The following is a 24,408-nucleotide window of genomic DNA, read 5'->3' as shown; positions in this document are numbered from 1 at the left end:
CAAGATTGCTAAAATAATCTAATTTTGTCCTGGTTGTAGGCCACTTCCTCATTTTTTTGGTATGGGCAACAGTTTTGGCACATGTAACATACAGCAGTAGTTGGCTGCGAATCTGAAAAAACTGGCTCCTCACATTGATTGAACAGCTACAGATAATGCTTCAGCTTCTGACTGTAGATCATAAAACATTGCGGCAATAATGGTTTCATCTGACATGTGTTCTGAAGAAATATGAGGTGGGATGCTGACTTAGAGTGAATTTTTTTGTTTTTGTTTTTTGCTACAGTGCTGCAGAGGTAGATGACTAAAGTTATGTTCTGAAGCTCTTGAGCAGCTTTCCACAGTTGTTCTATAGATGCAGTATGCACTTGTAGGTCTATAAGCTAAGCCTCTGGTGAATTCTTCAGAGGAAAGGGATTTTTGGCCCTGAAAGAGAGCCATAGGAGCCAGGAGAGAGAATAGTCGATGCATTTTTTAAAATATGGGGCAGACTAGGAGATTATATAGTTTGTCTAGGACGGCGTTTCCTAAAGGCAGGGTCACGACCTGACACCGAGCCACAGAGCCCTTGACGCTGGTCTGCGGGGCCTCCAGTCCCCTGGCCACCCCTCCCCCGTCTTCCCTCACATTGGGCCTCCCTCCCCCCGGGTCGCACACCTCCGTGCCTCCCTTCTCCCTCCCTTTCCCACCTCAGGCAGGTCAGTTTTATCTGACATAAAGCCCCCCTGCCCCCCCGATCACTCAGAAATTGGCGTGGAGCTCATTCCACGCCGGGCCAAGCCAGTGGTAGCTCAAACAGACTGCAGCCAAAAATGGTGCATGGCTCCTCCCTCCCTGGCACTTCCTTCCCATCCAGGAAATGCCGGGGAGGGAGGAGCCATGCTCCCTTTTCAGCCGCGGTTTGTTTGAGTTGCTGACGGCTTGGCCAGGCATGGAATCAGCTCCGCGCTGATTTCTAAGCGATCGGGCTGTCGAGCGGGGCAGGGGACTTTATGCCAGATGAAACTGACCTGCCTGAGGTGGGGAAGGGAGGGAGAAGGAGGCACGGAGGCACATGACCTGGGAGAGGCACAATGCAGGGGAAGGTGGGGGAGCAGCTAGGGGACTGGAGGCCCCGCAGCCCGGCATTGAGGGCTTCGTGGCCAGATTTCCCACCAAGAGTGAGCAGTTTTAAAGGTAAGTTGCTCCCATTTATTTTCCTTTCTTTTCTCTTTCTTCCTTTTGTCCCTCCTTTCTTTCACTCTTTCCCTCCCTTTTCCTTCCTTCCTATTTCCTTTCTCTTTCTTTTTTCTATATTTGTTTCCAACTCTCCCTCCCTCCCTTCCTCTTTCTTTCTTTCTTTCTTTCTTTCTTTCTTTCTTTCTTTCTTTCTTTCTTTCTTTCTTTCATCAGTCTTTTCCCCTTTCTTCCTTCTCTCTCTCTCTTTTTGTCAGTCTTTTCCCCCATCTTCCTTCCTTCCTTCCTTCCTTCCTTCCTTCCTTCCTTCCTTCCTTCCTTCCTTCCTTCCTTCCTTCCTTCCTTCCTTCCTTCCTTCCTTCCTTGCCATTGCTAATCTGAGTAGACCTGGGGGGGGGGGGAGAGAAGCTTCAAATGCCCTGCCATTTCATGTTTTCCCAGGCTGAGAGCGTTTTATATTTTTAGTTTTCTGCTGTGTGGTCCTTGTGTTTTTTCTTATTGTTTTATTTTTACAATTGCATGGCAAAATCCCACTATTCTTCTACCTTTCCTAAACAAAACATTGTAAGAGTTTTAGGCTTGTTTGTACATCATTTCCTGTCTCCCGGCTCCACCTCCAAAGTCTCCTGGCTCCACCTGGCTAGTGAGAAATGTGAAAATAACCAGGGGGGGGGGAGTTTGGGAAACCCTGGTCTAGGAGGCAGAATCTCATTGCACAGCAATATAGAACTACTGGCTGCTGATGGTGCAGTGAATTTTTTACTTGCTTGCTGAACTACAGCAATTCAGGTTGTGAATTCTCTTGAGAAGTCTTCTTGCATTAAGGCTGTGAGGTGATTTTCTCTTGGTCAGATGAATGTCTTGATCTCCCACCCCAGTTGGAATCAGTTTCCATCGCACCAGCAGCTGGCAGGAAAAATATCTTTTTAGTCACCATTGGTTTTATCATAGAATTCTGTAGGAGAGGCATGATGTCACTTCCAGGTTTCCCCAGAAGTGACATCACACCACTGCTGATAGCCACACACATACCCCATGTCCTTGCCCAACCTGATCTCCCACTGTTTGGCAGGCTGGGTCTGGCAACCATTCTCTCTGATGGCTACCCTCCAAATTGTGAGTATTTATGTTTACTAATGAGTGATAAATCTGTGAAAGGTGAGCCAGAGACAAACTGTATAATCACAACCCCTGTGTTGTCCTTCCTCCCTTTTCAGCTATGGTTAATCTCAGTGTGATGTGGAAAGGGAATTTTGTATATTGTCAAGAGCAGGGGTGTAAAATATGCAGCTTGGGGGCTGAATCCAGACATATGTGGTGACCGGCTGCTCGGGTGTGGGCAGATCTAGGGCGCTGCTCATTTGCTTCAAATGGGGTTTGGGGTGCCAGAGCACGGCGCACCCAAGCCCAGGCCTCTGGATTGCACTGCTAGAACTGGATTAGGCTAGTAATTTTTGTAAATGTATTTGCAAGGTTGTATTAATGCTTATGCTTTTTAAAGTTTTGATTATTTTCACTTCATTCCAAATGCCAGGTCTTTTATGCCTTGAAGGAGGATTCCACGTGTAAGTGGTTTGAATGAGAAAATGGTCACCCAGTAACAATTTCCTAAAAATGCTCTGTCAGATCCATTTTACCTTTAGCTAGGGGCTCATAGTGCTTCTCTGAATGCTAGCCTTGACGGCAGTTCACATTTCACACATTTATTCCCATGTTGAGTTGCGGAGAGGGAAAATTTGTCAACCTTGATTACAAGCTGGTATAATAAACTTTCTTATATTAACTGTTTTATATAATGCTGTTCATAACAGTTAAGTTTGTATTTATTGGATTGCTTTTCTACAGCTGTGATCAATCAGCCTTTTCAGTTGATCCACCTGGAACTAGGTCATGGGAGGAATCCCAGTTTGAACTATGGATCTCTCATGCAAAATCAGACTAGTAAAACATGCACACTATGATAGTTTTTGTAAATCTGTGAATCTAATCACAAGGCAACAAGGGAAGAAGAAAACACTTCTTCACAGTGGAAAAAAGCTAATTTGAATATGCCCTAAAACTTAATATGAGAATTATTATGATATGCAAATTTTAGACATTGATTGCTTCCCCACAGATTTGCATTAAAATTCAAATCCTTGTCTAAAATTCAGTAACTTGGTAATGCACTGTACAACAGTTCTATAAGGAGCTTTTAAAATTAATTTTATGTATGATTTTGTTCTGAATGAAATATAAAACAAGCACTTGCTGACCTTTAATATTTAATCTTCTGGTTGCACATCATCATATTTTCTTCTTAGTACTTTTCTCTTTTTTTAGCTCCAGCACAGAAGAGAATCTGAAGGAAAATGGAAATTACCCTTTTATTGAAATTCATCAAAGATACTTCACTCCTGCATATTGTCATTTTAAAAAAGCACATTAAACAATATGATGAATCCACTGAGACTATGTTTCTTCAGATTTACTATGGAAGATTTCTAAATTACTATAGAGAAAAACAGTGTACAGCGGTAATGGACTACCTACCTGCCTGATCAGTGATGCAGTGTGTGTAACACCATAGCAGAATAAGATTGATTTGAAAATGTTGGTCTTTCGTTCATGAAAGACAAGTCTTAGAGAAAGGCAAAGAAAATAATTTCTGATCCTAAAATTACATGATCATACAGAAAATATTTGCCAGGGACATTAACTGTAACACACACAAATGCACACACTTAAAATGATGCATAGCATGCTAAAGTGGTGAAAACAGCTATCACAAAAAGATGGATGTCATATTGTCCAGTAGCCTAATTAAATCCTTCTCACTTCCATTATCATTCTTAAATAGTGGTTGTTAGGTTTTTGACAGTCCAGATTTCAGTTGTTTCATAGTTATTTTGATTTGCTGATTATTAAGGATGCAGCACCAGTCTGCTTGACTTGGTATCTCATGTGCATATCATAGTTCTGCTCATATGGACAACAGAGTCTCCTATCTAATTCTGTTTAATTTCTGTTAACAAAGAAAGATACTTGGACAGATAAAATCTTGTGCAGATTCAGAGATGCATGTACAAAGGCTGCAAAGAGCAGCATAAAACCGGTAAGCTTGTCCGACCACCAGTCTCTGCAGCTGCCTCAGCACCTACCCCTTTCCTACAGAGTTGAAATTTAAAAGATAATTTGCAAGCTGTTGTCAATCTCATAGTAGAAGGAAGAGGCTTTTGTGGGTGTGGGGGTGGTGTCAGCTTCATTTTTGCAGTTTGCAGTCTTTGCACACAACTTTAGAAATTTAAGAAAGAAGTTGTATTGCTCATTTAAAAGGCAGCAAATAGTAGTTAAAACTTACCAGTACATATTGGGCGCTGCACTTCCACAATAGGACTGAAACCAGCCGGGGAAATATAAAATAATTACATTTGTATGCAATAACATAGCCTGCTTTTCATTGGCCACTCCTGCAAAAGCTTACAGAGCTATTATGGTGAGTTTTATATGTAGTTCTTATTTATTAAAATATTTTACCCTGTCTTGTTTCTGAACTCAAGGCTGCTAACAATAATAGTTAATAATTAAAATGTTACGAATTAAAACCAAAATAAAATAACAAACCCCAAATACAAAAGAGGCCTCCCAGCCCCAACTAAAGATCGCCAACAAGGGGGCACCTCTCACCTCTTCAGGGAGTCCATTAAGGAGAATGGGAGCCATGACAAAAAAGGCCGGGGATCTGGTCAGTGGAACAGCCAGACTGCAGTTGGAGAACAGAAACAATATAGAAGGAGAGTTCTTGAAGTTGCTGAAGTGAAGTGCCCAGGAAAACTGAAGATGCATTTGCCCACTAAATGTTTATAATTTTTGTTTCAAAATCTAACTTGCATTTTAGAATGTTGGTAGATCCAGGTGGGCAGCCATGTTGGTCTGAAGCAGTAGAACAAAGTTGGAGTCCAGTAGCACCTTTTAGACCAACAAAGTTTTATTCAAAGTGTAAGCTTTCGTGTGCATGCACATTTCATCAGACACTGAAATGGGGTACAACGAGCAGTGCTACATATAGCTGGTGGGTAGTGATTAAGCATGCAAAGTGGTACAAAATTAAAATCCATGCACTATGCAAATGCTATCCAGACTAAACTTAATGTTCTTTCAGTTCATTAATTTCAACATTTTGCCGTTGGATTCTAACTTTGTACTACTTTGCATGCTTAACCACTGCCCATCAGCTATATGTAGCGTTGCTTTTTGTACCCCACTTCATCATCTGATAAAATGTGCATGCACACAAAAGCTTACATTCTGAATAAAGCTTTGTTGGTCTTAAAAGGTGCTACTGGACTTCAACTTTGTTTTATTTTGCAATGTTGTAAATAACGAATTCTGAGTAAAGCATAACAATTGTTTACACGTTGGGTTTTATTGAACCATAGAGTCCCATGAATACCCAGTTTTAGATTCATGACAGACATGGGAATGTGTTTCTTCATACAATGTATAATTATGTGTTTTTAAGAGATGATTCAATAAAGTCATGCAATACACTACACAAATTAGGGGGAACATGATTTTTTTGCAGACATCTGGCGTCTGGTCACTATGGGAAACTGCTGGACCTTTTCTCTAATACAACCTAGTTTTTCTTAAGTTGCATGTAAGATGTTTAAATTGTTCTGCCTTATAATGTAAAGCCTGAATATTGGAAGCACAAGGTTGTACTATGCAGGCACACTTGTTTAAGATCCAAAATTAGTTGTAGCTACCTATTTAATGTACAATCTGTGAAAAACTTTTATTTTCCTTGTGATTTATTATTTAGTTCTTATTAGGCATTTTATTATGATGAAAATTAGTAAGCTCCTTGAGGATACCTTGACTGCCATTACCAATCTACAGTGCATTCTCCTTAATCCCATGAATAGTGACAGAACCGTTAACTTTCACTTCCTGTTTCAGTAATTTCCTCAGGGATTAAGGAGAATGGACTATCTACTGTGAATTTGTATAAATGTGGACAGGAATTATTCAGCATCAATTGGAATTAACTGATGTGTATTTTCGATTGTATGTCTGTTCTAATTTGAACCATTGGTATAACAAGATAATTTTTTATTCATAGTAGTTTTGGGTCACAGTAGCCTTTTTTGGGTCAGGGGTTATCTTAACTTTGGGTGACCTCTCTCCTCCTATTGGCTGGGACCTGGGAGCTGATAACCCTACAACTTGTGTGAGACAACAATTAGGCCCAGCAAGCTAATGGTGCCTGAATTGATCTGATGGTCAGCCAGAAATGGAAGCAGACATAAGCTTGTACTGTTCATGTATAAAAGAAAGGATCAGGGTCTATGTTACGTAAAAAGCCCCTCCTTCCCTTCCTTCTCTTACCATGGCCTTTTGCTTTAAGAAAGTTTCTTCTTAGCTCAGTTCAGTGTGCAATAGCCAAGCTAGGCTAAAACAAATGTACTTTAAGAACAGCACAGCAAAATAAGACAAATGAGAGTCTTTCGCTCCCCTTCCTTCTTTCCATGTAAAAAATAGACCTTACCCCATGTTCTGTTTTGTATATGAATAAATAACACACAGCTGGCCAATGATGTCTGATTTAACACTGTTCTAAAAGTTCAAGGGTTCCATGGCAAGCACTAGGAAGCATTTCCATGTTAGGAAGTTTGAAATCCATTGAATAAACACTGTATTGCATAGTTTATGTTCAGCAGTATTATGTCATCCATATTGATACTAAAATGAATATGTAAGTTAATTTAGTTGTTTGAACATATTGTTATTATGTAACTACATTGTATTTTAGTGTAACAATGACTTTTTGCAGTTGCCATTTCCTTATTAAACTTGGATATTGAGACAATCACTTGCCTAAGGCAATTGAGCTGATTCAGGCTGTTTTATTTTATGAGATCAGGTTTCATACATAAAAATTGACACCTTAGATTTACTTTCTTGTTCTGAAAAATTTACCCTATTCCTAAATGAAGCCACCAGCTCTGTTGGCTTCTCTGGGTGTTTGCTAGTAAGTAAGATTGCCATACAATTTTGTGAAGTTGAAATTAGATATATATTTATTGATTTAAAACATTTCTATGCTGCTTTTCTACCCAATTTGGGGTCCCCAAGGGAGTGAACACTAAAAGCACTTTAAACATTTAAAAGCATGTAAAAACAAATATATAGGCTTCATCCATCTCAAAACTGCTTCTAGGCACCTGTTCACAGCTTCTGCAACCCCAATACTTAGAATATACTACTAAAGTCTACACAGGCACATTGTACATTGCTAAAGTACAATGTCAAATACAGCATGACAGTTTAGGTAGTGTCTGAAGGCCAAGTGATGTTCATTTGCCATTTGTTCAGCCTTCTGTTATGATCTGTCTGGTCTCAGGCAGCATCCCTTTCAAGAAACATCCTCTAATTTTAGCTAACATAGTAGTAATATAATTCCTAAGTAAAAAAAAACACTGAAAAAAGCTGGAACTGTAGAAATATCACAGTAGCTCATTCCAAAGTATATCTCCCTGACTGGCATGAAATGACACTTTCACAGTGCTATCTTAAGCAGGTCTACTCAGAATTCAACTCAGGTCTCCTGAATGGGGTTTATAGGAAAGTGTTTTTAGGGTTGCACTAAGTACCTTTCACAGGTGATTAATATTCTGATTTTGAAATCTGAAATTTTATTTCATCTTTTCTTCACAAATATTTTCACTTCATTTTGATAGATTGATATCAGAATGGTAAATATATATGTCATTTCGTTTAATCGTATTAGCTATTTTTAATAAACCTAGTTTAAACAAGATAATGTTTTAAAAACTTTTGTTTGGGTGATGATAACATTTTATTCAAATTGTTATATAAAACAATAATAAAGATATTTCAGTCAATAATATTAACATTGGAAATGTGGGTAGCCTGCTAAGCCATCTTTAATTATCTTTTTTTTTAAAAAAAATAGGACTATAGTTAATCCCAATAAGAAGTTCTCTGGATTAGTAGAAAGGCAGACCAGGGATTTAACTCCCCTTAAAAAGCTAGGTTCGCAGCTTGACACAGCAGTCATCTTAGAAAACCAAGGTGACTGCTGTGGCTTGGAGTGCATTTGCCCAGCTTCAGCTAGTGCATTTAGCAACATCCATTCCTGGTTCAGTCAGATCTAACTTCAGTGATCTAGGCCTTAGTTACTTCTAGACAGGATTTTTTTTGTAGAAAAAGCCCAGCAGGAACTTATTTGCATATTATGCCACACCTTCTGACATCAAGCCAGCCGGAACTGCTTTCCTGTGCATTCCTGCTCAGAATAAAAGCCTTGCATCTAGACTTGACTATTGCAATGTGTTCTTCTTGCAGCTACCTTTGAAGGGTGTTTGAAAGCTACAGAATAGAGGTTTGCAAAAAAAAAAAAAAATTCAGCATTTTTCCGGTTCGAGTCTGTTGGACCTGAAAAATATTGGTATTTCCAAATAATCCCAATAGCAGTATTGTATTGGAATTTGGATAGATATTTGGGAAACCCCATTTTTTTTGCTCCATTATACCTTATGGGGACAAGCCCTTTAGAGTATAATGGAGTTCAGAAGACATGGAAAGTTTAAATGGCATGACTTGGCAAGTGAAATTTAAACTTTCAATGCCTTGTGAGTTCACTTCCTGATTCCATGTGTTTCAGAAGGCATTTAGAATTTATTTGTTGAGTTTGCTTGCTGAGTCTTCTACATGTTCCGAAATTGACTGTAATATTGGCTTTTATGCAGATATGGCTATTTTGGTAGCCAATCAGATTGTATAATCTGTATTTGGCTGAAAAAATACCCCAAAATACTTGCTTTTCAGATATTTATCCAGTTTGGAATATTTTAAGTGAACACCCCAGCACAAAATGCTGCAACAAAACTACTAGTCATAACCAACTATCAGGAGCTGTGACAGACAGTAGATGGTTAATACTGTAACCTAGTGTGAGAACCTTGAATGACAGGGGATTCAAATGGAATTCTTCAGTTGAGACTGGCAGTTAAGAACTGACAGTTGGGAAAGAGGGCTAAGGGAGTGAGAGGATCAAGAATGGCTCCCTTTCAATCCTGAGAGAAATAGCTCCTAGAGAAGGGGGGGGGGCAATCCCTATCCAGTTTGAGGGAAATAGCTCCTAAAGAAGGGGAGGTGATCCCTGTTAAGTGGTTAAGAAGGGAAACTGGAACATGGTTGAATGCCCCTGCTTTCACCAACTTCATGTTTATTTATATAAGCAGAGACTGCCAAGAAACCTCTCTCCTCAAATTTTAAAGACCTGTCTGAATAACAGAAACAGTTGCTTGGTTTTAACAAATTACCTGGTGTTTATTCTTATTCAAAGTTATCTCATTCCTGTTGCCTATTCACCTCATAAGTCTTAAACTTGATTCATACCTGACCATTTACCCTCAAAGTTAAATAAAACAGATATTTTTGAACTACCTACAGTCTCTCATATCAAGCTAGGACATAAGAAGGATTGCAGCGTTTTCCTTCAGTTCCCTAAGCTGGGTCAGCTTTTACCCATATACATTCAATGACTGAGTGCAACAGCCAGAGAAAAACAAAGAAACAGAAGAAGGAGCTGCTCATTCAAACGAAGATAAACGGAAACCCTGTGAGGGAGGGCAAAATCGTCATAGGAACATATATCCCTAATACTACAGCAATTAACTGGTTACCAATCTGCTCTTGAGCCCAGTTCAAGGTGTTGTTTTTGTTCTCTACCTGGTTTGGCATTAGGGTATCTGAAGGGACCATCTTAGAGGGAGGTATTTATAATAATAATAATAATATAATAATACTTTTTATTTGTATCCCGCCCTCCCCGCCAGGGCAGACTCAGGGCGGCTCACAGCATACGAATATAAAATACAATAAAACCATACATAGTAATTACAGTTACAATTATAAAATCATCATTAAATCATTAACAACTTACATTAAAATTAACATTGTGGTGCATTTGTGAGTTTCCTGCATTGTGCAGGGGGCTGGACTAGATGACCCTGGAGATCCCTTCCAACTCTGTGATTCTATGATTCTCCCATATGTTCCTTCCAGGAATTAAGATCACAGGGAGAGGCCCTCCTGACTATTTCACCAAGTAAAGATGCCATTTGGTGGGTGCATGAGAGAGGGCCTTTTCTGTGGCAGCCCCACAATGATGGAACAACCTCCCCAGAGAGGTGCACTCAGGGGTCATTTTGTAGAAAAATAGGTGGTGCTCATCCAGGGATCATTATGCAGCTGCATCTACTATTCAATGGACAAGGAGGTGGAACACTCAGAAGGAGGAGGTGGAACTCTCAGAAAGGTTCAGGAGCTCTGCACCTGTGAGCTCCCACTGAATCTGAGGCCTGGGTGCACTTGATTCCATCATTGTCAATGTTCAGAAGGCAGTTAGATAATTTTACTTAGGACTGCATTTGATAGATTTAGCTTTTTTATCACTGGCAGTCTTAACAGGTTTCTTAAATTAATGATGTGGCAAAATGTACCTACTCTGGCCTTCCCTCCTAGGGGTTCCCTACTCCCTGGAGGGGCTTTTCTTCTCTCTAGGGTAGCCTACCACCACCACCTGATCATTGTAGGGATTTCCCACTGTGAGGATCAGGACTCCCAGCTGCCCTTCCAAGTTCTAAGGCCTTGCCCCTGTGTCTCCTGCTGCCCAAAGCCTGGCTGCCATGTTTAATCCTTTGTGCATCCCTGGAGGAATGGTCAACAGCCTGTCTCCCCCCTCCCAGCACTCCTTTTAAAATAGTGTATTCAAGACGGTGGAGGTCTGTGTGGTACACAGAGCTACTGCCAGCATCAAAAGTCTAAAATTTATTTCAAAGAAAAATGTTTACAAGCATCCTTTTATCACAGCACCAGATTGCACAAGGAATACAAAAAAGAAACTGGTAAATCAAAAATCCTGTCCCTTTCCCTGTACATGCTCTATCAGCTGTTAAAATAGGACAGTCTCCTTTGCTTGAGAAGTTACTGAGCTCCACAAAGCCTCCAATATCTTCAAGCTCCCTTCAGATGTCCAGGTCAACCACATAGTGGGTGCCTGCTTGCAGACCTGATCTGAGATTTCTCCTGGAAGCTGCATCCCAAAGAAAAAGAACTACTTCCTCCTGCATGGAGGTTTTATCCTATCTGTTTTCTCCCCCACTTGACCTGCTCAGCCCACACCAAGAAAGTGTTGCCTCCATCTCCTTCCTGGAGATCATCTCTGGCACTGTTCTATAGTCTAAAGTCTTCCAAACTCTGTTCCCTGCCTGGAGAAGGGAAAAACTTGGTCATACCATTGTTTCTAACTAGACCCATTAGCATTTCTTAAGAGGTGAGCCTGGAAAGTCATTGATGGACTGCCTGATCTCTGCCTAAAGAAAAGAAAATAAACCTTTAAAATGCCAAGTCGAGGTTTGCTTCTTGCCAACACCCCAGGAGAATATGCATTTCTTCACAGATGACTTTTTATAATTGCTTTTATTGTGTTTTTTTTAAATAATGCTTTATATTCAAACCACCTTGAGTTGTGCAAGGGAGAAAGGCCATTGGTAAATGTTTTAAATAATAAATAATCGTTTTCATGGAATATTGTCCACACTGGCTTGTCTGCCAAAGAACTGATACCTTCCAGAGATGTTTTGTGCACTATATATAATTCCTGAGCATGTTCCAGGAACTATGGTGATTTGGCCTCACTGTGTCTCCCCATCATCATGGGTAAACTAAGTTAAGAGTGAACAACACATCTATCACACCACCACTATCAGCCACATGTCTTTAAGGAAACTTTACTGAACCTGTTATTCAGGGATGCCTGACAAGGGACATGACTGGATTTTGTCATTGTTCAAATGCTAGTGCAATTGCAATGCATGCTGCTGCTTTTCCCCAACCCTGCCTCCCTTGTTGCCTCTACTTATCACTCTCCTCTTCCAGGCACTGTATGCAGCCTGGGACTAGAAACGTCAAAAAAAAAACCCAAAATGGTAGAGGGTGTGTTGATAGAGGCAGATAAAAAATTAAATCCCAGCCCACAAGTTCTGGTTACAGTGCAACAGGGTGGTGGGGAGACCTTTCCCTAGCCTTGTTTTTCTTCCAAGCATGCTAATATCAGAATTAGAAAAAAGTTCTCCAGTGCCAGAAGGAATGCCAGCCACAAGGAATGAGGACTGTAAAATGGCACTGATGTGACCAGGGAGATTCAACAATATTAATCTTCCCATCCATACAGCAAGCAAATCTCATTTGTCTGTGATATTTCAGGAAAGTTGACAGTAAAGCAGGTTTGGAAAACAATGGACCAAAGCAGGGAAAACCCCAGAAAGTGGACAGTTTGGAGAACAATGCTATGTGAATCTTCTGCGGGGAAATGTTCTTTTTTGAAAGCCAAGACAGAGCAAAATACCTTGGGAAGCAACATGTTTCTACATTTATAATACACCTTTATACTCAAAGAGCCCCCAGAACATTTAGTTTCAATTAAATTAAATTAAACAAAATGGGTTTTTAAATTAAAAAAAAACCCTCTCAAATCCTAAAATACCAACAAGACAAAACAGAAGGCACCTCTGCCACATGTCTGATAGACTTAAGTTAATACAGTGACTCAAAACCACATTCTATGAGATTTCGTTTGCTTAGACTCCAACTCAGTTGTATGTACTCCAAGCTAAGTGTCCTTAGGCTTGTGCTGTTATGTAATATAAACTAGGCCTTTTATCTTCTAGTAGTCAGTTTAAAATCGTCTGAAAAAGTAACTAACTCCACAAAGTAATTACACAGGTAATACAAAACTAGTCATTCAGCATAAGGAGTAACTTAAAGATCTTTTGAAAACTAACTGAAATTAGAAAGGATATGGATTCAAGTGTCTCCGTAAACTCAATAGCAATGCCTAAACCAGCATTTCTGTTGTTGTTGTTTTTTTTAAAAAAGTCAGCATTAATTATTGGCCATAGACTTTGGTAACTTTTCTTTCTGATTCATTCCCACAATACCCCTAAGGGCTCAGAACCTCTGAGTACATAATCTGGAGAGAGTAGGTCAGAGTTGAGCTAGAAGGAATTGGCTTGATCAAGCACATTCCAGACCTTCTGGTCCCACAGAGTAGTTATCTCATTGCACAGGCAGTGTCTCCCCCCGCCCCCTCCCCGCCCCATATATGGCCTAGAGCACCAAGCAGGTAAATTAAAAGGTGGGGCCACATTGTCCTTTCCTGTAGTTGACACTCAGAACTCTCTGTGGAAGACAGACCAGCTGAGAAGAGATTCAAGAATACACATAATATTCCTCAAATCTAATTACAATTCAATCTGTAGAAAGGTGGCACAATTTAATTCAACATTTTCACCTTCACCATTCTAATACTATTGCAAAAAAAGTGATACTTCTCCAGCGAAGACCTTTTGAATATATAAACCTTTGGATTATGGTAAGTAACCCAATACAATGTTGCTATGGCATTTTCTTTTTCTTTCCTTGTACCTCACAGTAAACAACAAAATGCCTTGACAGCACTGAGGTATGTTTTGTGGATAAAGTGAACTTGAACTAGACCTAGTAAATATAGTAACAGAAATTCTTCTCAATTGTTTCCATTCAGTAAAGTTTATTCTAAGATTCAGAAGATTCCAGTTCCTTAATCACAAACTAGTCATGATTGTGGCATATACTGCAATAAACATAGTGTATACATAACCAAATTGAAATATGTGAAGAATGACTGGTTGTTTGGAGTATTGTGGAATGGAGTCCTCCAATAAACAAGCTGCTGTAGATTCTTTTGTTTGCTGGAACTTGTACCACCCATCTTCCAAATCAACTGGAAGGGGCAGTGCAGACTTCAGCATATGCAAGTGAGATGCAATTGCCACAATAGCTGCTCATTCCAGCAGATTAGAAGTAGGGCTCCTGTTCTGATCTTGGAATGCTGGTTGGAATGTAAAACCACCTTTCTGTGCCCTTTGAGAGTTCTTTGAGAAAGGAAGACATAAAGCCTGGGAAGGCTTTAGGTAACTGGCAGGTCTTGAGAGTCAACTGATTGATAGATAAAATATGTTTTTGAGATTTGAATACTTGAATGTCTCTCCTCCAGACCTCTGTACATCTTTTCCACCTAGTCTAGTTCTCCCTTGTGCCTCTGTTTTAATAAAATCTTTATATTAGTGAGTGCACAAATAACAAAGTTGTTTTGTTGTAATATTTGCTTTTACTCAGAAATCCCATTTTCAGATAGGATTATTCCACAGTGAGGACCGTCTTACCAGCTTTACTGTCCTTAAAAACTTTTAGAGGAAGATGAAGATATTGGATTTATATCTCGCCCTTCTCTCCGAAGAGTCTCAGAGCAATCTCCTTTACCTTCCTCCCCCACAACAGACACCCTGTGAGGTGGGTGGGGCTGAAGAGGGCTCTCATAGCAGCTGCCCTTTCAAGGACAACCTCTGCCAGAGCTATGGCTGACCCAAGGCCATTCCAGCAGGTGCAAGTGGAGGAGTGGAGAATCAAACCCGGTTCTCCCAGCTAAGAGTCCGCACACTTAACCACTACACCAAACTGCAGTCTTACTCTTTTTTTCTTTTTTTGCTGTTTTGTCTCAGTCATTTGCTTGATGGTGAAAACCACCCTCCACTTTTGTTGCATTTAGTGTTATAATACACTACTCTTTATATTTTAAAATGTTTTAAAAATAATGTTTTTAAAAAATAAGTACAAGCATCTTGATATAAATTGCCAATCAGTACAGTTGCTGCAGGATAGGACTGGATATATATTCTTACTTCCTCACACTTGCCACAAGGTGAGCAGCAATGTTCTACATAAGTAATCTTCACAAGTCCATCAAAAATTGGCCCAAAGAAAAATAGTGTACATAACCTTCTGTACCAGGGGTGTCAAGTATGTGGCTCACAGGATGTATCTGGCACACAGGCTGTATCCAGCAGGGCTGGCATCCAGCCTGCGTGAGCAACTGACCGTCTCCTACAACCTTCTCTCCATTGCTACTGCTGCTGTGTGAGAAAGCTTCTCTGAGGGGGGAAAGAAAAAGACAGCATACACATGTGCACCAGAGAAAAGCTCCCTCTGCTCACTTCTGCTTCCTCTACTGGGGCTGCTCTCTTCCAAGCCTCTCTTCCCTCCTTTAAGGGAATATTATGGTTCCCTCCGTTGAGGAAATATTATGGTTCTCACTGGCTGCCTTTCTTCATATCAAACCCCTCCCCCTGCTTTTTAAAGTTTTTATTATCATCCCTAGCAGTGATTCATTTTTGTCCAGTCTGAAAGCAATACATTATTTCACATGGAGAGATCTCCCTTTCCAGTTCTAACAAATAAAAAATTATAATAATAGGCCACCGTGCGAGACAGGATGCTGGACTAGATGGACCACTCGTCTGCTCCAGCAGGGTTCTTCTTATGGTCTGTAGGAAGGGTTACTGGGGGAAATGGGAATATTGTGGGTTTTTAGTACAAATTTTTGTAATATATATATATATTGTGTGTGTTACTTTTCAGCTCTGTTTTGCACTAAATCTTTCATGTTACTTTTTGTTTGATCTGATGAAAGATTTATTGGCTTGTTAACTATACTTTGACTTTATTAGATATCTTAGTACCACTGAATACAGTGGGAGTTATGCAGTTGACTTGCATCAAATGTTGATTTCATCCAGTGTAATCAGTAGTGAATGATCTGGTCCATGTGGCTCAGTCTCAGAATGAACATGATTGATTGCTTCTCCTGAATGTAAAAATACTCTCTGAATGTTCCATTTCTCTAGGAATCAATAGAATTCGTTATAGGCTGACTTGTTAAAAAGAATTAGCCAAAGCAAAATGTTGTCTTTCTGATTAACAATTCATGATCTTTTAAAAATCCAACAAATAATTCCCTGTTTAGCCAGCACAAATGATAAAACTGAAGCCATGTTGAAAGCATAAATGTAGATGCTGTTATAATAGCCTGGCTTTATGACAAAAGTTGTCATGTATCAGAATTTAGAATGATCCTATCCTTGCTTTATAGTGTTATTAATTAGGATTAGTTCTTCACCAGGTGAACTATAGCTATGAACATTCCTGCTGGCCTATCTCCAGGACTAGCTATGGTATGGTAGAGTCTGTGAGATATTTTAGATGTTTTCTGGTTTTAACATAAGGCTGCCCCTGGTTTCACTCTACTGTCGTTTCATTATCCATTACATCCCCTACCCTGAATTCATGGCAGGATATCACAAAAATGAAATCATTATTTAGAGAAGCCAGGGGCAAACATGTCAAAAGCGACAACCATCTAAAATATCTCACAGGTAGATAACCACATTGCCTTGCTGGGTTAGACCAAGATATGTCTTCTCCAACAATAGACCACCAGATGCCCCTGGAAAGAACACTGATGGCATGGAAGCAACAACATTCTGTCAGTTCATTCCAGCATCTGGTGAACATGTTTTTTTTTTTGTTTTTTTTTATCATGGCTAATAGCTGTTAATACAACTGACCTCTGTGAATTCATCTAATTCTTTTTAAAAGCCATCTATGTTTGTTGACTGTTGATGTAAAAAGAACATTTAAAATATATCAAATAAGCAAAAATGGTAATTGGCTATTTTTTTTAAAAAAAATCCTTTCATTTCCCATTTTATAACAAAAATAACCATCCAATTTCCAAAAAATATAGAATTAACTTGATGTTTTATCATCAACAGCTATCTCTTCCTCTTAAAACTCTGAGATAGATAGACAGACAGATAGCTTTGAAATAAAAAGAGCAACTCCAGCAATTTCTCCTTATTGCCTTCTACTCAAGTGGCATATACAGCTACCACCCACTCAAGATAGGGTTGCGAGCCTCCAGGACTCTAGAGTTCTCTCAGGATCATGACTATCAAGACTACAGAGATCAGTTCTTTTGGAGGAAAAAACAGCTTTGGACAGTAGATTCTAAGGTCTCTTATCTCTCTCCCCTCCCCAAATGCCACCGTCCTCAGTCACCGCCCTACAGGATTTCCTAAGCTGCAGTTGGCATCCCTAACGTGCGGTCCCTTTAAATGTGATGGCCAGAACTCTCTTTGGAGTTCAGTTATGCTTGTCACAACCTTGTTTTTGGCTCCACCCCTAAAGTTCCTAGATATTTCTTGAATTGGACTTGGCAACCCTAACAGAAAGTCAAACCAAAGATAGCACATAAACATTAGCATATAGTTCTCCTATGAAAATGTGCAGATGTACCCAAGATTGACCAATGGGCAGGGTGCAGTCACCCCTGACAGGACCTGAATATATCAGGTTAGAAGGGAGGAGCAGGGGAGGCCAGTATAACGAGACATCCATCACCTCAACCAAAGACCCAGCAGAACATCTCCATTTTACAGGCCCTGTAGAACTGAAGCAGATTCCATAGGCTCCTGATCTCCATCGGGTAGGGTTGCTAGTCCCCAGGTGGGAGTGGGGGATCCACCAATTTCAGGGGCTCCTGCTCACCATTAGCCAGCTGGCCTGTGGGAGAAAGCTTTGTCCCCAACAGCCACAAGCCCTTGGTACATCCCCAACTTGATAACATCACACAGTGCCCAAAATACAAGAGCATTGCCTTGTGACATCCCCAGTGTGATGACATCACCTCTGCATGATGTCATCATATTGGGGGCATTGTGTGTAGCAACATCTCACCACTCTGTACACTTCTTGAGAACTCCCACCCACCTCCCACTGGCACCAGGTAAGGACCTGGCAACCCTACCACCCGGAGACTGCTTCACCAAGCCAGAGCAAGAGCCAAAAAGGTTCTGGCTCTTGTTGAGACTAGATAGTGGCTGATTTTGTTGTTCTTTGTAAAGACACTGTGGGCTTTGTGGAAGAGCTGATATAAATCTATAAATAAATAAATAGACTCAAAAGAAAAGGACAAACTACACAGCAAATGCAAACATATGTCTTAAAATCCCAGTGGCTGCTTCTTGTACTCAGAACTACATTGTGAGAGGATGATTATTAGGAATTCAGTGTTGGGAAAGCAGCTTTCCTCTCCCTCTGTAAAGGCTTGCAGGCAGTTGCCTGGAGAGCCACAGTGGTTGGGGGAGGTGGTTCTTTGCTAAACACCAATTTATTGATTTCCTTGTGGGCTGGCATTTTTAGTTTTGCGTATCATTTCAGTTAAATGCGTTTGTAGTGTTTATATCCCACTTACAGTAATAACCACCTTGTAATTAAAATTGCAATGTATAAGAATATGGAGTGAATTTGTATGGCACAGAAAACGGGGCAGGAGATGGCTTGCTGTGGACTAGTCATGCTTCATGTGGCTTTCCCCTTCCCTTTCCTTCTTGCATTTAGAGTTGGCTTGTCTGGCCAGTCTATTCCTTCAGTGCATTTAATTCAAGCCAAGTTCTGAATCTTCAAAGAGACACACTCTGTATTTTGATGGCTGCAGAGAGTTGTGTACCATCCTTCTTCTGTTACACCAGCAGAACTTAGAGGAACAGTTGCTGTCAGGTGCACATAGAAATCATAAGGACAGGGAAATTAGTTACCACTGTCACTCCATCTCCCTTCCAGTTGCTGCTGACTTCTAATTGCTGGGCCCATTAATGTTCCTGCTAAAACAAAAGCCACCAAAACAAAAACAAAAAACCCCCAAGCAATGCAGCTGACTTTACTCTAAATGAATCCAGTAACTGTTATGGTTAGTCAGAACAGTAATACTTCCAAAATTAGGCAACTGCTACCAGTGATCTGAACTAGCTCATGCTGCCCTATTGTAGCCTTAGGCTGGCCATGCAACCTAACCAGTCAGTCGGCTCCAAAAGGAATGCTGAAGCAATCTAAACTAATTTATTCCTACAGGTGCTAGAGGTATATGTGCGATATTCTTTTGGAAAGGTACAGTTAAGTATATACGACAAGAGAGATGGAGAATGTATACCTTTTTGTGGTTTTTTAAAAGTGAAACAAATTTTGTCCTTTATTTCATTGGTATAGAGAGAGGCTCAGCGCCAGAAAAAAATAGTTCAATGAGTGGAAAATTAATATCTTGTGAGCGCTTAAAATAATGTTCACAAACATCTACCTTGAACTGATATAATATATTTAAAATTTCAAAAGGAGCTGGTCAATTTAATTAACTGTAAAATCTAGCCACCCTACTTTCAAATGTGTTCTTCTCAGTTGGTAGCACCATGCTGAGAGAAATCATGTTCCAGATGCTTATTGTGGCTTGCAATTACTTCGGTCAGGGAATTGTCTACTGTCAAGAGAGAAAAAATAACTGTGCTTTCTATTTCTAATTAGAGCAACTGAATAACTAGAGGCAACAATTCCAGAAAAAGGAACATCATAAAGGGATCATGCCTACATGTCTTAAGGCTCATAAGATCCTAGAAGATTAAGTCAAATTTTGTATTACTAGATCAAACATAAAAGCACATTAAATAAGAAAAATGCCATGTTGATAGAGTTTTATACATCCAGATTGTACAAACTTGAGGACATTAGCTTTCAGGATGTAAAAAGAAAAATTATCATTCTCTACAGCTATTTGTCATGTATAGTTTTGTGTATCATGAGCGGCAACCCATGGAAAACACCAGCAAGAACACAACACAGTCTTGTGTTCACACACAGAGATACATTCTTCTGAATTACTTATGAAAATAATTGAACAGTTATCAGTAAACAAATTATGACTTTGCTTGTCTTCTTTTCTTACCAGATCAAATTATGACATCATCATCCAAAGGAATTTTCCGGCCATTTCTAGTTATCTTCATTGTGCTGGGATGTTTCATGGCATGTCTGCTTATTTACATCAAGCCAACAAGCAGCTGGATTTCTGGTCCTATCGAATCAGCCAGCTCTGTTCTCAAAATGAAGAGCTTTTTCTCCACTAAAAGTGATTACATTAATGAGACGACTATTCTGATCTGGGTATGGCCATTTGGTCAGACATTTGATCTCACACTCTGCCCAACATTTAACATCCATGGTTGCCATCTGACTACTGACCGGACATTATATAACCGATCTCATGCTGTACTTATTCATCACAGAGACATCAGTTGGGATCTAACTAATTTACCTCAGCAACCTAGGCCACCATTTCAGAAGTGGATCTGGATGAACTTAGAATCACCAACACACACTCCACAAAAGAGTGGAATTGAACATCTGTTCAATCTGACCCTCACTTATCGCCGTGATTCAGATATTCAAGTGCCTTATGGCTTCATGATGGTTAGCACAAGCTCCATTCTGTTTGAAGTCCCAAATAAGGAGAGGTTGGTGTGTTGGGTGGTGAGCAACTGGAACCCTGAGCACGCTAGAGTTAAGTATTACAATGAGTTGAGTAAATACCTTGAAATCCATACATACGGGCAAGCATTCGGAGATTATGTGAGTGATAAAAACTTGATCCCAACTATTTCTACTTGTAAGTTCTACCTTTCCTTTGAGAATTCTATACACAAAGACTACATTACTGAGAAACTTTACAATGCATTTCTAGCTGGGTCTGTGCCAGTTGTACTGGGTCCTCCAAGAGAAAACTATGAAAATTACATCCCAGCAGATTCTTTCATACACGTGGAGGATTTTCTGTCTCCAAGAGACCTTGCAGAATATCTTCTGATGCTTGACAAAAATAACAAAATGTACCTTAGCTATTTCAACTGGAAAAAGGATTTTTCAGTGCACCTTCCTCGGTTCTGGGAAACCCATGCATGCCTTGCTTGTGATCACGTAAAAAGGCACCAGGAGTACAAGTCTGTCGGTAATTTAGAAAAATGGTTTTGGAATTAAACTTTTATTTTTTTTATAGTATACTTTGTCAACAAGGAAAAGAAGACAGAGAAAACACTCCTGAGTAAGACTTCATTGTTTATCACCTGTCCTATGCTGGGTTCAGTGCATTCCATTTATACTTTCTCTCCTTAATATGAATCCTTCATTCAGTTCAAACCCTAGATTTGTTTCTCCACTCTCTCTTTGCCCTCCTTTGAAAGATGTTAGGTGAAAAGAATCCACCAATATTGTACACTGTCTGTATCACTGATTTTTAGACAGATGATCAACTCCTCCATTTTTTAATATATATATATAGAGAGAGATACGACTTGAATAGCCAGAAATCTGGAGAGGTGTCAGTCACATTGATAAAGGGATTAATACTATGGTGATTACTTGATCTATTTGAATTAAACACTTACTACCCTATTGGAAACCTACAAGTAACCAATTTGGCAATGAAACTGAGAAGGTAACTCATATGGATCATTTTGAAGATTAATATGTGTATCTAGCACACCATGACTATGGAAATGATTCTTGATGAGCCACTTGATTAATCCTTATTTATATGTTATTGGAAATCCTGCTATATATATAGCTGGTTTTATGCACTGAAGAGTAATTTATTGTTTACCATATCTTTTAAAATCATGTTTTTCTCATTTTAATTGTAAAATATAATTCATCAGCCAATACATAAGTAGTGATGTTTACATTGAATCAGATATTTTCCTCTTTGGGGAAAAAAAGAGGTTAAGAAAATAATACATAGCTAATGCACATTAAGTGATATGCTGTTTAGAAAAATGTTTTGTTGCAATCTGTTATTTTTTACAAAGTGGAGTACAAATATTCTGATCCAGAGTTCCAGTGTGATCCTCTGTATCATATAATATATTTCCTGTCATCTTATGGTTCTCACAATGTGGCATGAAGTAAAATCCATTTAGGATTATGGATCTAGTTTTACTGCTATTTGGATGCTGGCCATAATTTTTAGCAGAGTTTGTAATGTTTTAAAAAAAAAACTTGGAAAATGTTATGCACTTCCATGAATTTAAGGTTCTTTAAGCTGTCTGACTGACAAAGTGATCCTCACCACAATTGACAAAGAATCAAAGGGCATGGTTAGAAAAATCACATGTGCTTAAAATTAAAATATCTGTATGGAAATTAAAATTTCAAAATGCAGTGGATGAAAATCAAGCTCAAATTATTGTTGTTCCAGTGGAAACACTATTTCAGCCAACTGCTACTTCAAATACTAACAAATAGTGAGAGATTACTTCATATTCTTGGTCTTTTGGTAGTTCCATGTTATCCAAATCTCATGTTTAAAAGAGCCATTAATTGTGCATTTCCATAGATAAATTTTCAAGAAGAAGAATTGCAGATTTATACCCTGCCCTTCTCTCTGAATCAGAGACTCAGAGCGGCTTACAATCTCCTATATCTTCTCACCCTATATCTCCTACAATCTCCTATATCTTCTCTCAATCTCCTATATCTTCTCAGCCCCACCCTATAAAGTCGGTGGGGCTGAGAGGGTTCTCACAGCAGTTTCCCTTTCAAGGACAACCTCTGCCAAAGCTATGGCTAACCCAAGGCCATTCCAGCAGGTGCAAGTGGAGGAGTGGGGAATCAAACCTGGTTCTCCCAGATAAGAGTCCAAGCACTTCACCACCACACCAAACTGGCTCTCAAAGCAGCTGTGGGTGTATTCAATGCCCCATTAAGAGTCATCATTGAAGCTGGGGGGGGGGGCAAAATATCCTTTGAAATTCAATAGATACAACTATTATGCCATATTGTTTTTTTTTACTCAATCCTAAACCCATAGGATAAGGTGCATCAAACACAACGTTAATGCCTCATCACAAACCATGGAACTATGCTCCTACCACAGGGATGTTAGAGATACAGTTACTATTGTACAAATCTCTGACATCAGGAAGTTGTTTCATTATAGCCATACACAAGAATGGCTATTTTTTTTTTACTTAAGTTCATAGCTTTTTAATTTGTTACAATGAACACAAAGGCATTGATATTGAGAGGTATTTGAATACTGCAGAAAGCTGTAAGAACTCTGTTCTTTCTTCACTGTGGTTATTTCCTCACTAGGACACTTTTGTGCTGCACAGTCATTATTTTTCTGTAATCAGTCACTGGTGAAATTAAAACAGCAATTATAGTACTTCATATTCATAAAACCCCCTTCCTTGGCTTTGCTTTACAGAAACCAAGGCTTAGAAAGTTTAGCAATATTGTGGTTGCCTGGCAGCCTCCAAAATGGCCACTGAGAGCTTAGTAGATATTCTTTTTAAAAAGATATTGATGTTGTTTCTCTTATTCAGGAGACGTTCAGTGTCCTGATGGTTTTTTATTATTATTATTTCATATCTGTCTGCAACCGTGGAACTTCCTTAGAGCTTGTAGGAAACCCCCCCCCCCCCCCTTATTGCAAGCTCTGTTATGCAGACGTGATCTGTGGTGTGGGTCAGAATTAGATATAGGATTACTTCTCTGTTCTACAGAGTGTTTAGCAGACAACTGGAATAAATAAAATTTAGGGTTATATCATTCAGCATCAGCACATAGTTATTCAGTCACAGAATACTACTTTTTATATGAGGTTTTAATATGCACACAAGCACACATACATTTCTGCAGTAATAAATCCAAAGGTGTATGATTTTTAAATTGGGATAATATTGCTTCCTTTTTATTTCTCTGTTTTGCAATGATTCTGAATTTTGCTGAACTTGATCCATTGTTGTCTTTTTACGAATGTATTCACTGAGATTATTGTTGGTTTTATTTAATTCTTCATGAATGTAACCCAAAAGAAAAGCTAGGGGAGGGATGCGCTTCTATAAGACCTTCATTGAAGCCATCAGAGGAGGATTTTTTTTGGCATTGCCAGATTATTTAGATATCCCAGACTTTAATGAACAAAAATCATAGGACTTAAAAGAAGCCAGTACCCTTGAAATGCATTTTAATCTAATTCAGCAACTGGAAACAAAAATCTAAATTTTTAAAGTTCACCTTATGGGAATTGTTTTTCAGTATTATATACAGCTCCACTACCAATTATTAGCAAAAATATGTTTTTACATTGTAGGGCTCATAATTCTGATACTCAACAGTAGAACTCAGAATTAATTGTGTACCTCAGATTTCCCTGAAGAATTTGAATTGCAAAGTCCAATATCTGGAGTTCATGTTAGCATGTACAAAAGAACCTTATCTGAAATATATTCATCCAGAACTCCTTATAGCACAAATTTACAGAGGATTTCCAGAATAATTTGGTATCATTTAATCCTATTTAAATTATATTCATTGCTACCTGAATTTTAGTTCTTTAAATTCCATACATTTGCCACAGAAAATTTAGGCAAAAGGATAATGTTGTGACATCTTTTCCAC

At 39.2% G+C, this 24,408-nt stretch overlaps 1 protein-coding gene across 3 annotated transcripts in view; it reads left to right on the top strand.

Moving 5' to 3' along the window:
• The window catches only part of LOC132590829 (4-galactosyl-N-acetylglucosaminide 3-alpha-L-fucosyltransferase 9), an 88,008-nt gene extending 66,772 nt beyond the window's left edge, over positions 1 to 21,236 (top strand). The window contains exons 1-2 of one of the 3 annotated variants that reach the window (XM_060263760.1): positions 13,610 to 13,621; positions 19,901 to 21,236. In XM_060263760.1, the coding sequence (XP_060119743.1) occupies positions 19,909 to 20,985 (1,077 nt within the window). In that variant the 5' untranslated portion in view covers positions 13,610 to 13,621; positions 19,901 to 19,908 and the 3' untranslated portion in view covers positions 20,986 to 21,236. Of the gene's footprint in view, positions 1 to 3,498; positions 3,768 to 13,609; positions 13,622 to 19,900 lie in introns of those variants that run through there. The other 2 variants (XR_009556769.1, XM_060263759.1) reach the window with 2 other exon arrangements.
• The last annotated feature ends 3,172 nt before the right edge of the window (positions 21,237 to 24,408 follow it).

The sequence above is a fragment of the Heteronotia binoei genome, unplaced genomic scaffold (genome assembly GCF_032191835.1).
Source record: "Heteronotia binoei isolate CCM8104 ecotype False Entrance Well unplaced genomic scaffold, APGP_CSIRO_Hbin_v1 ptg000825l, whole genome shotgun sequence".
Taxonomy (NCBI): Eukaryota; Metazoa; Chordata; class Lepidosauria; order Squamata; family Gekkonidae; genus Heteronotia; species Heteronotia binoei.
The sequence above is the reverse complement of the archived record's forward strand: the minus strand, read 5'-3'. Positions and strand labels throughout refer to the sequence as shown.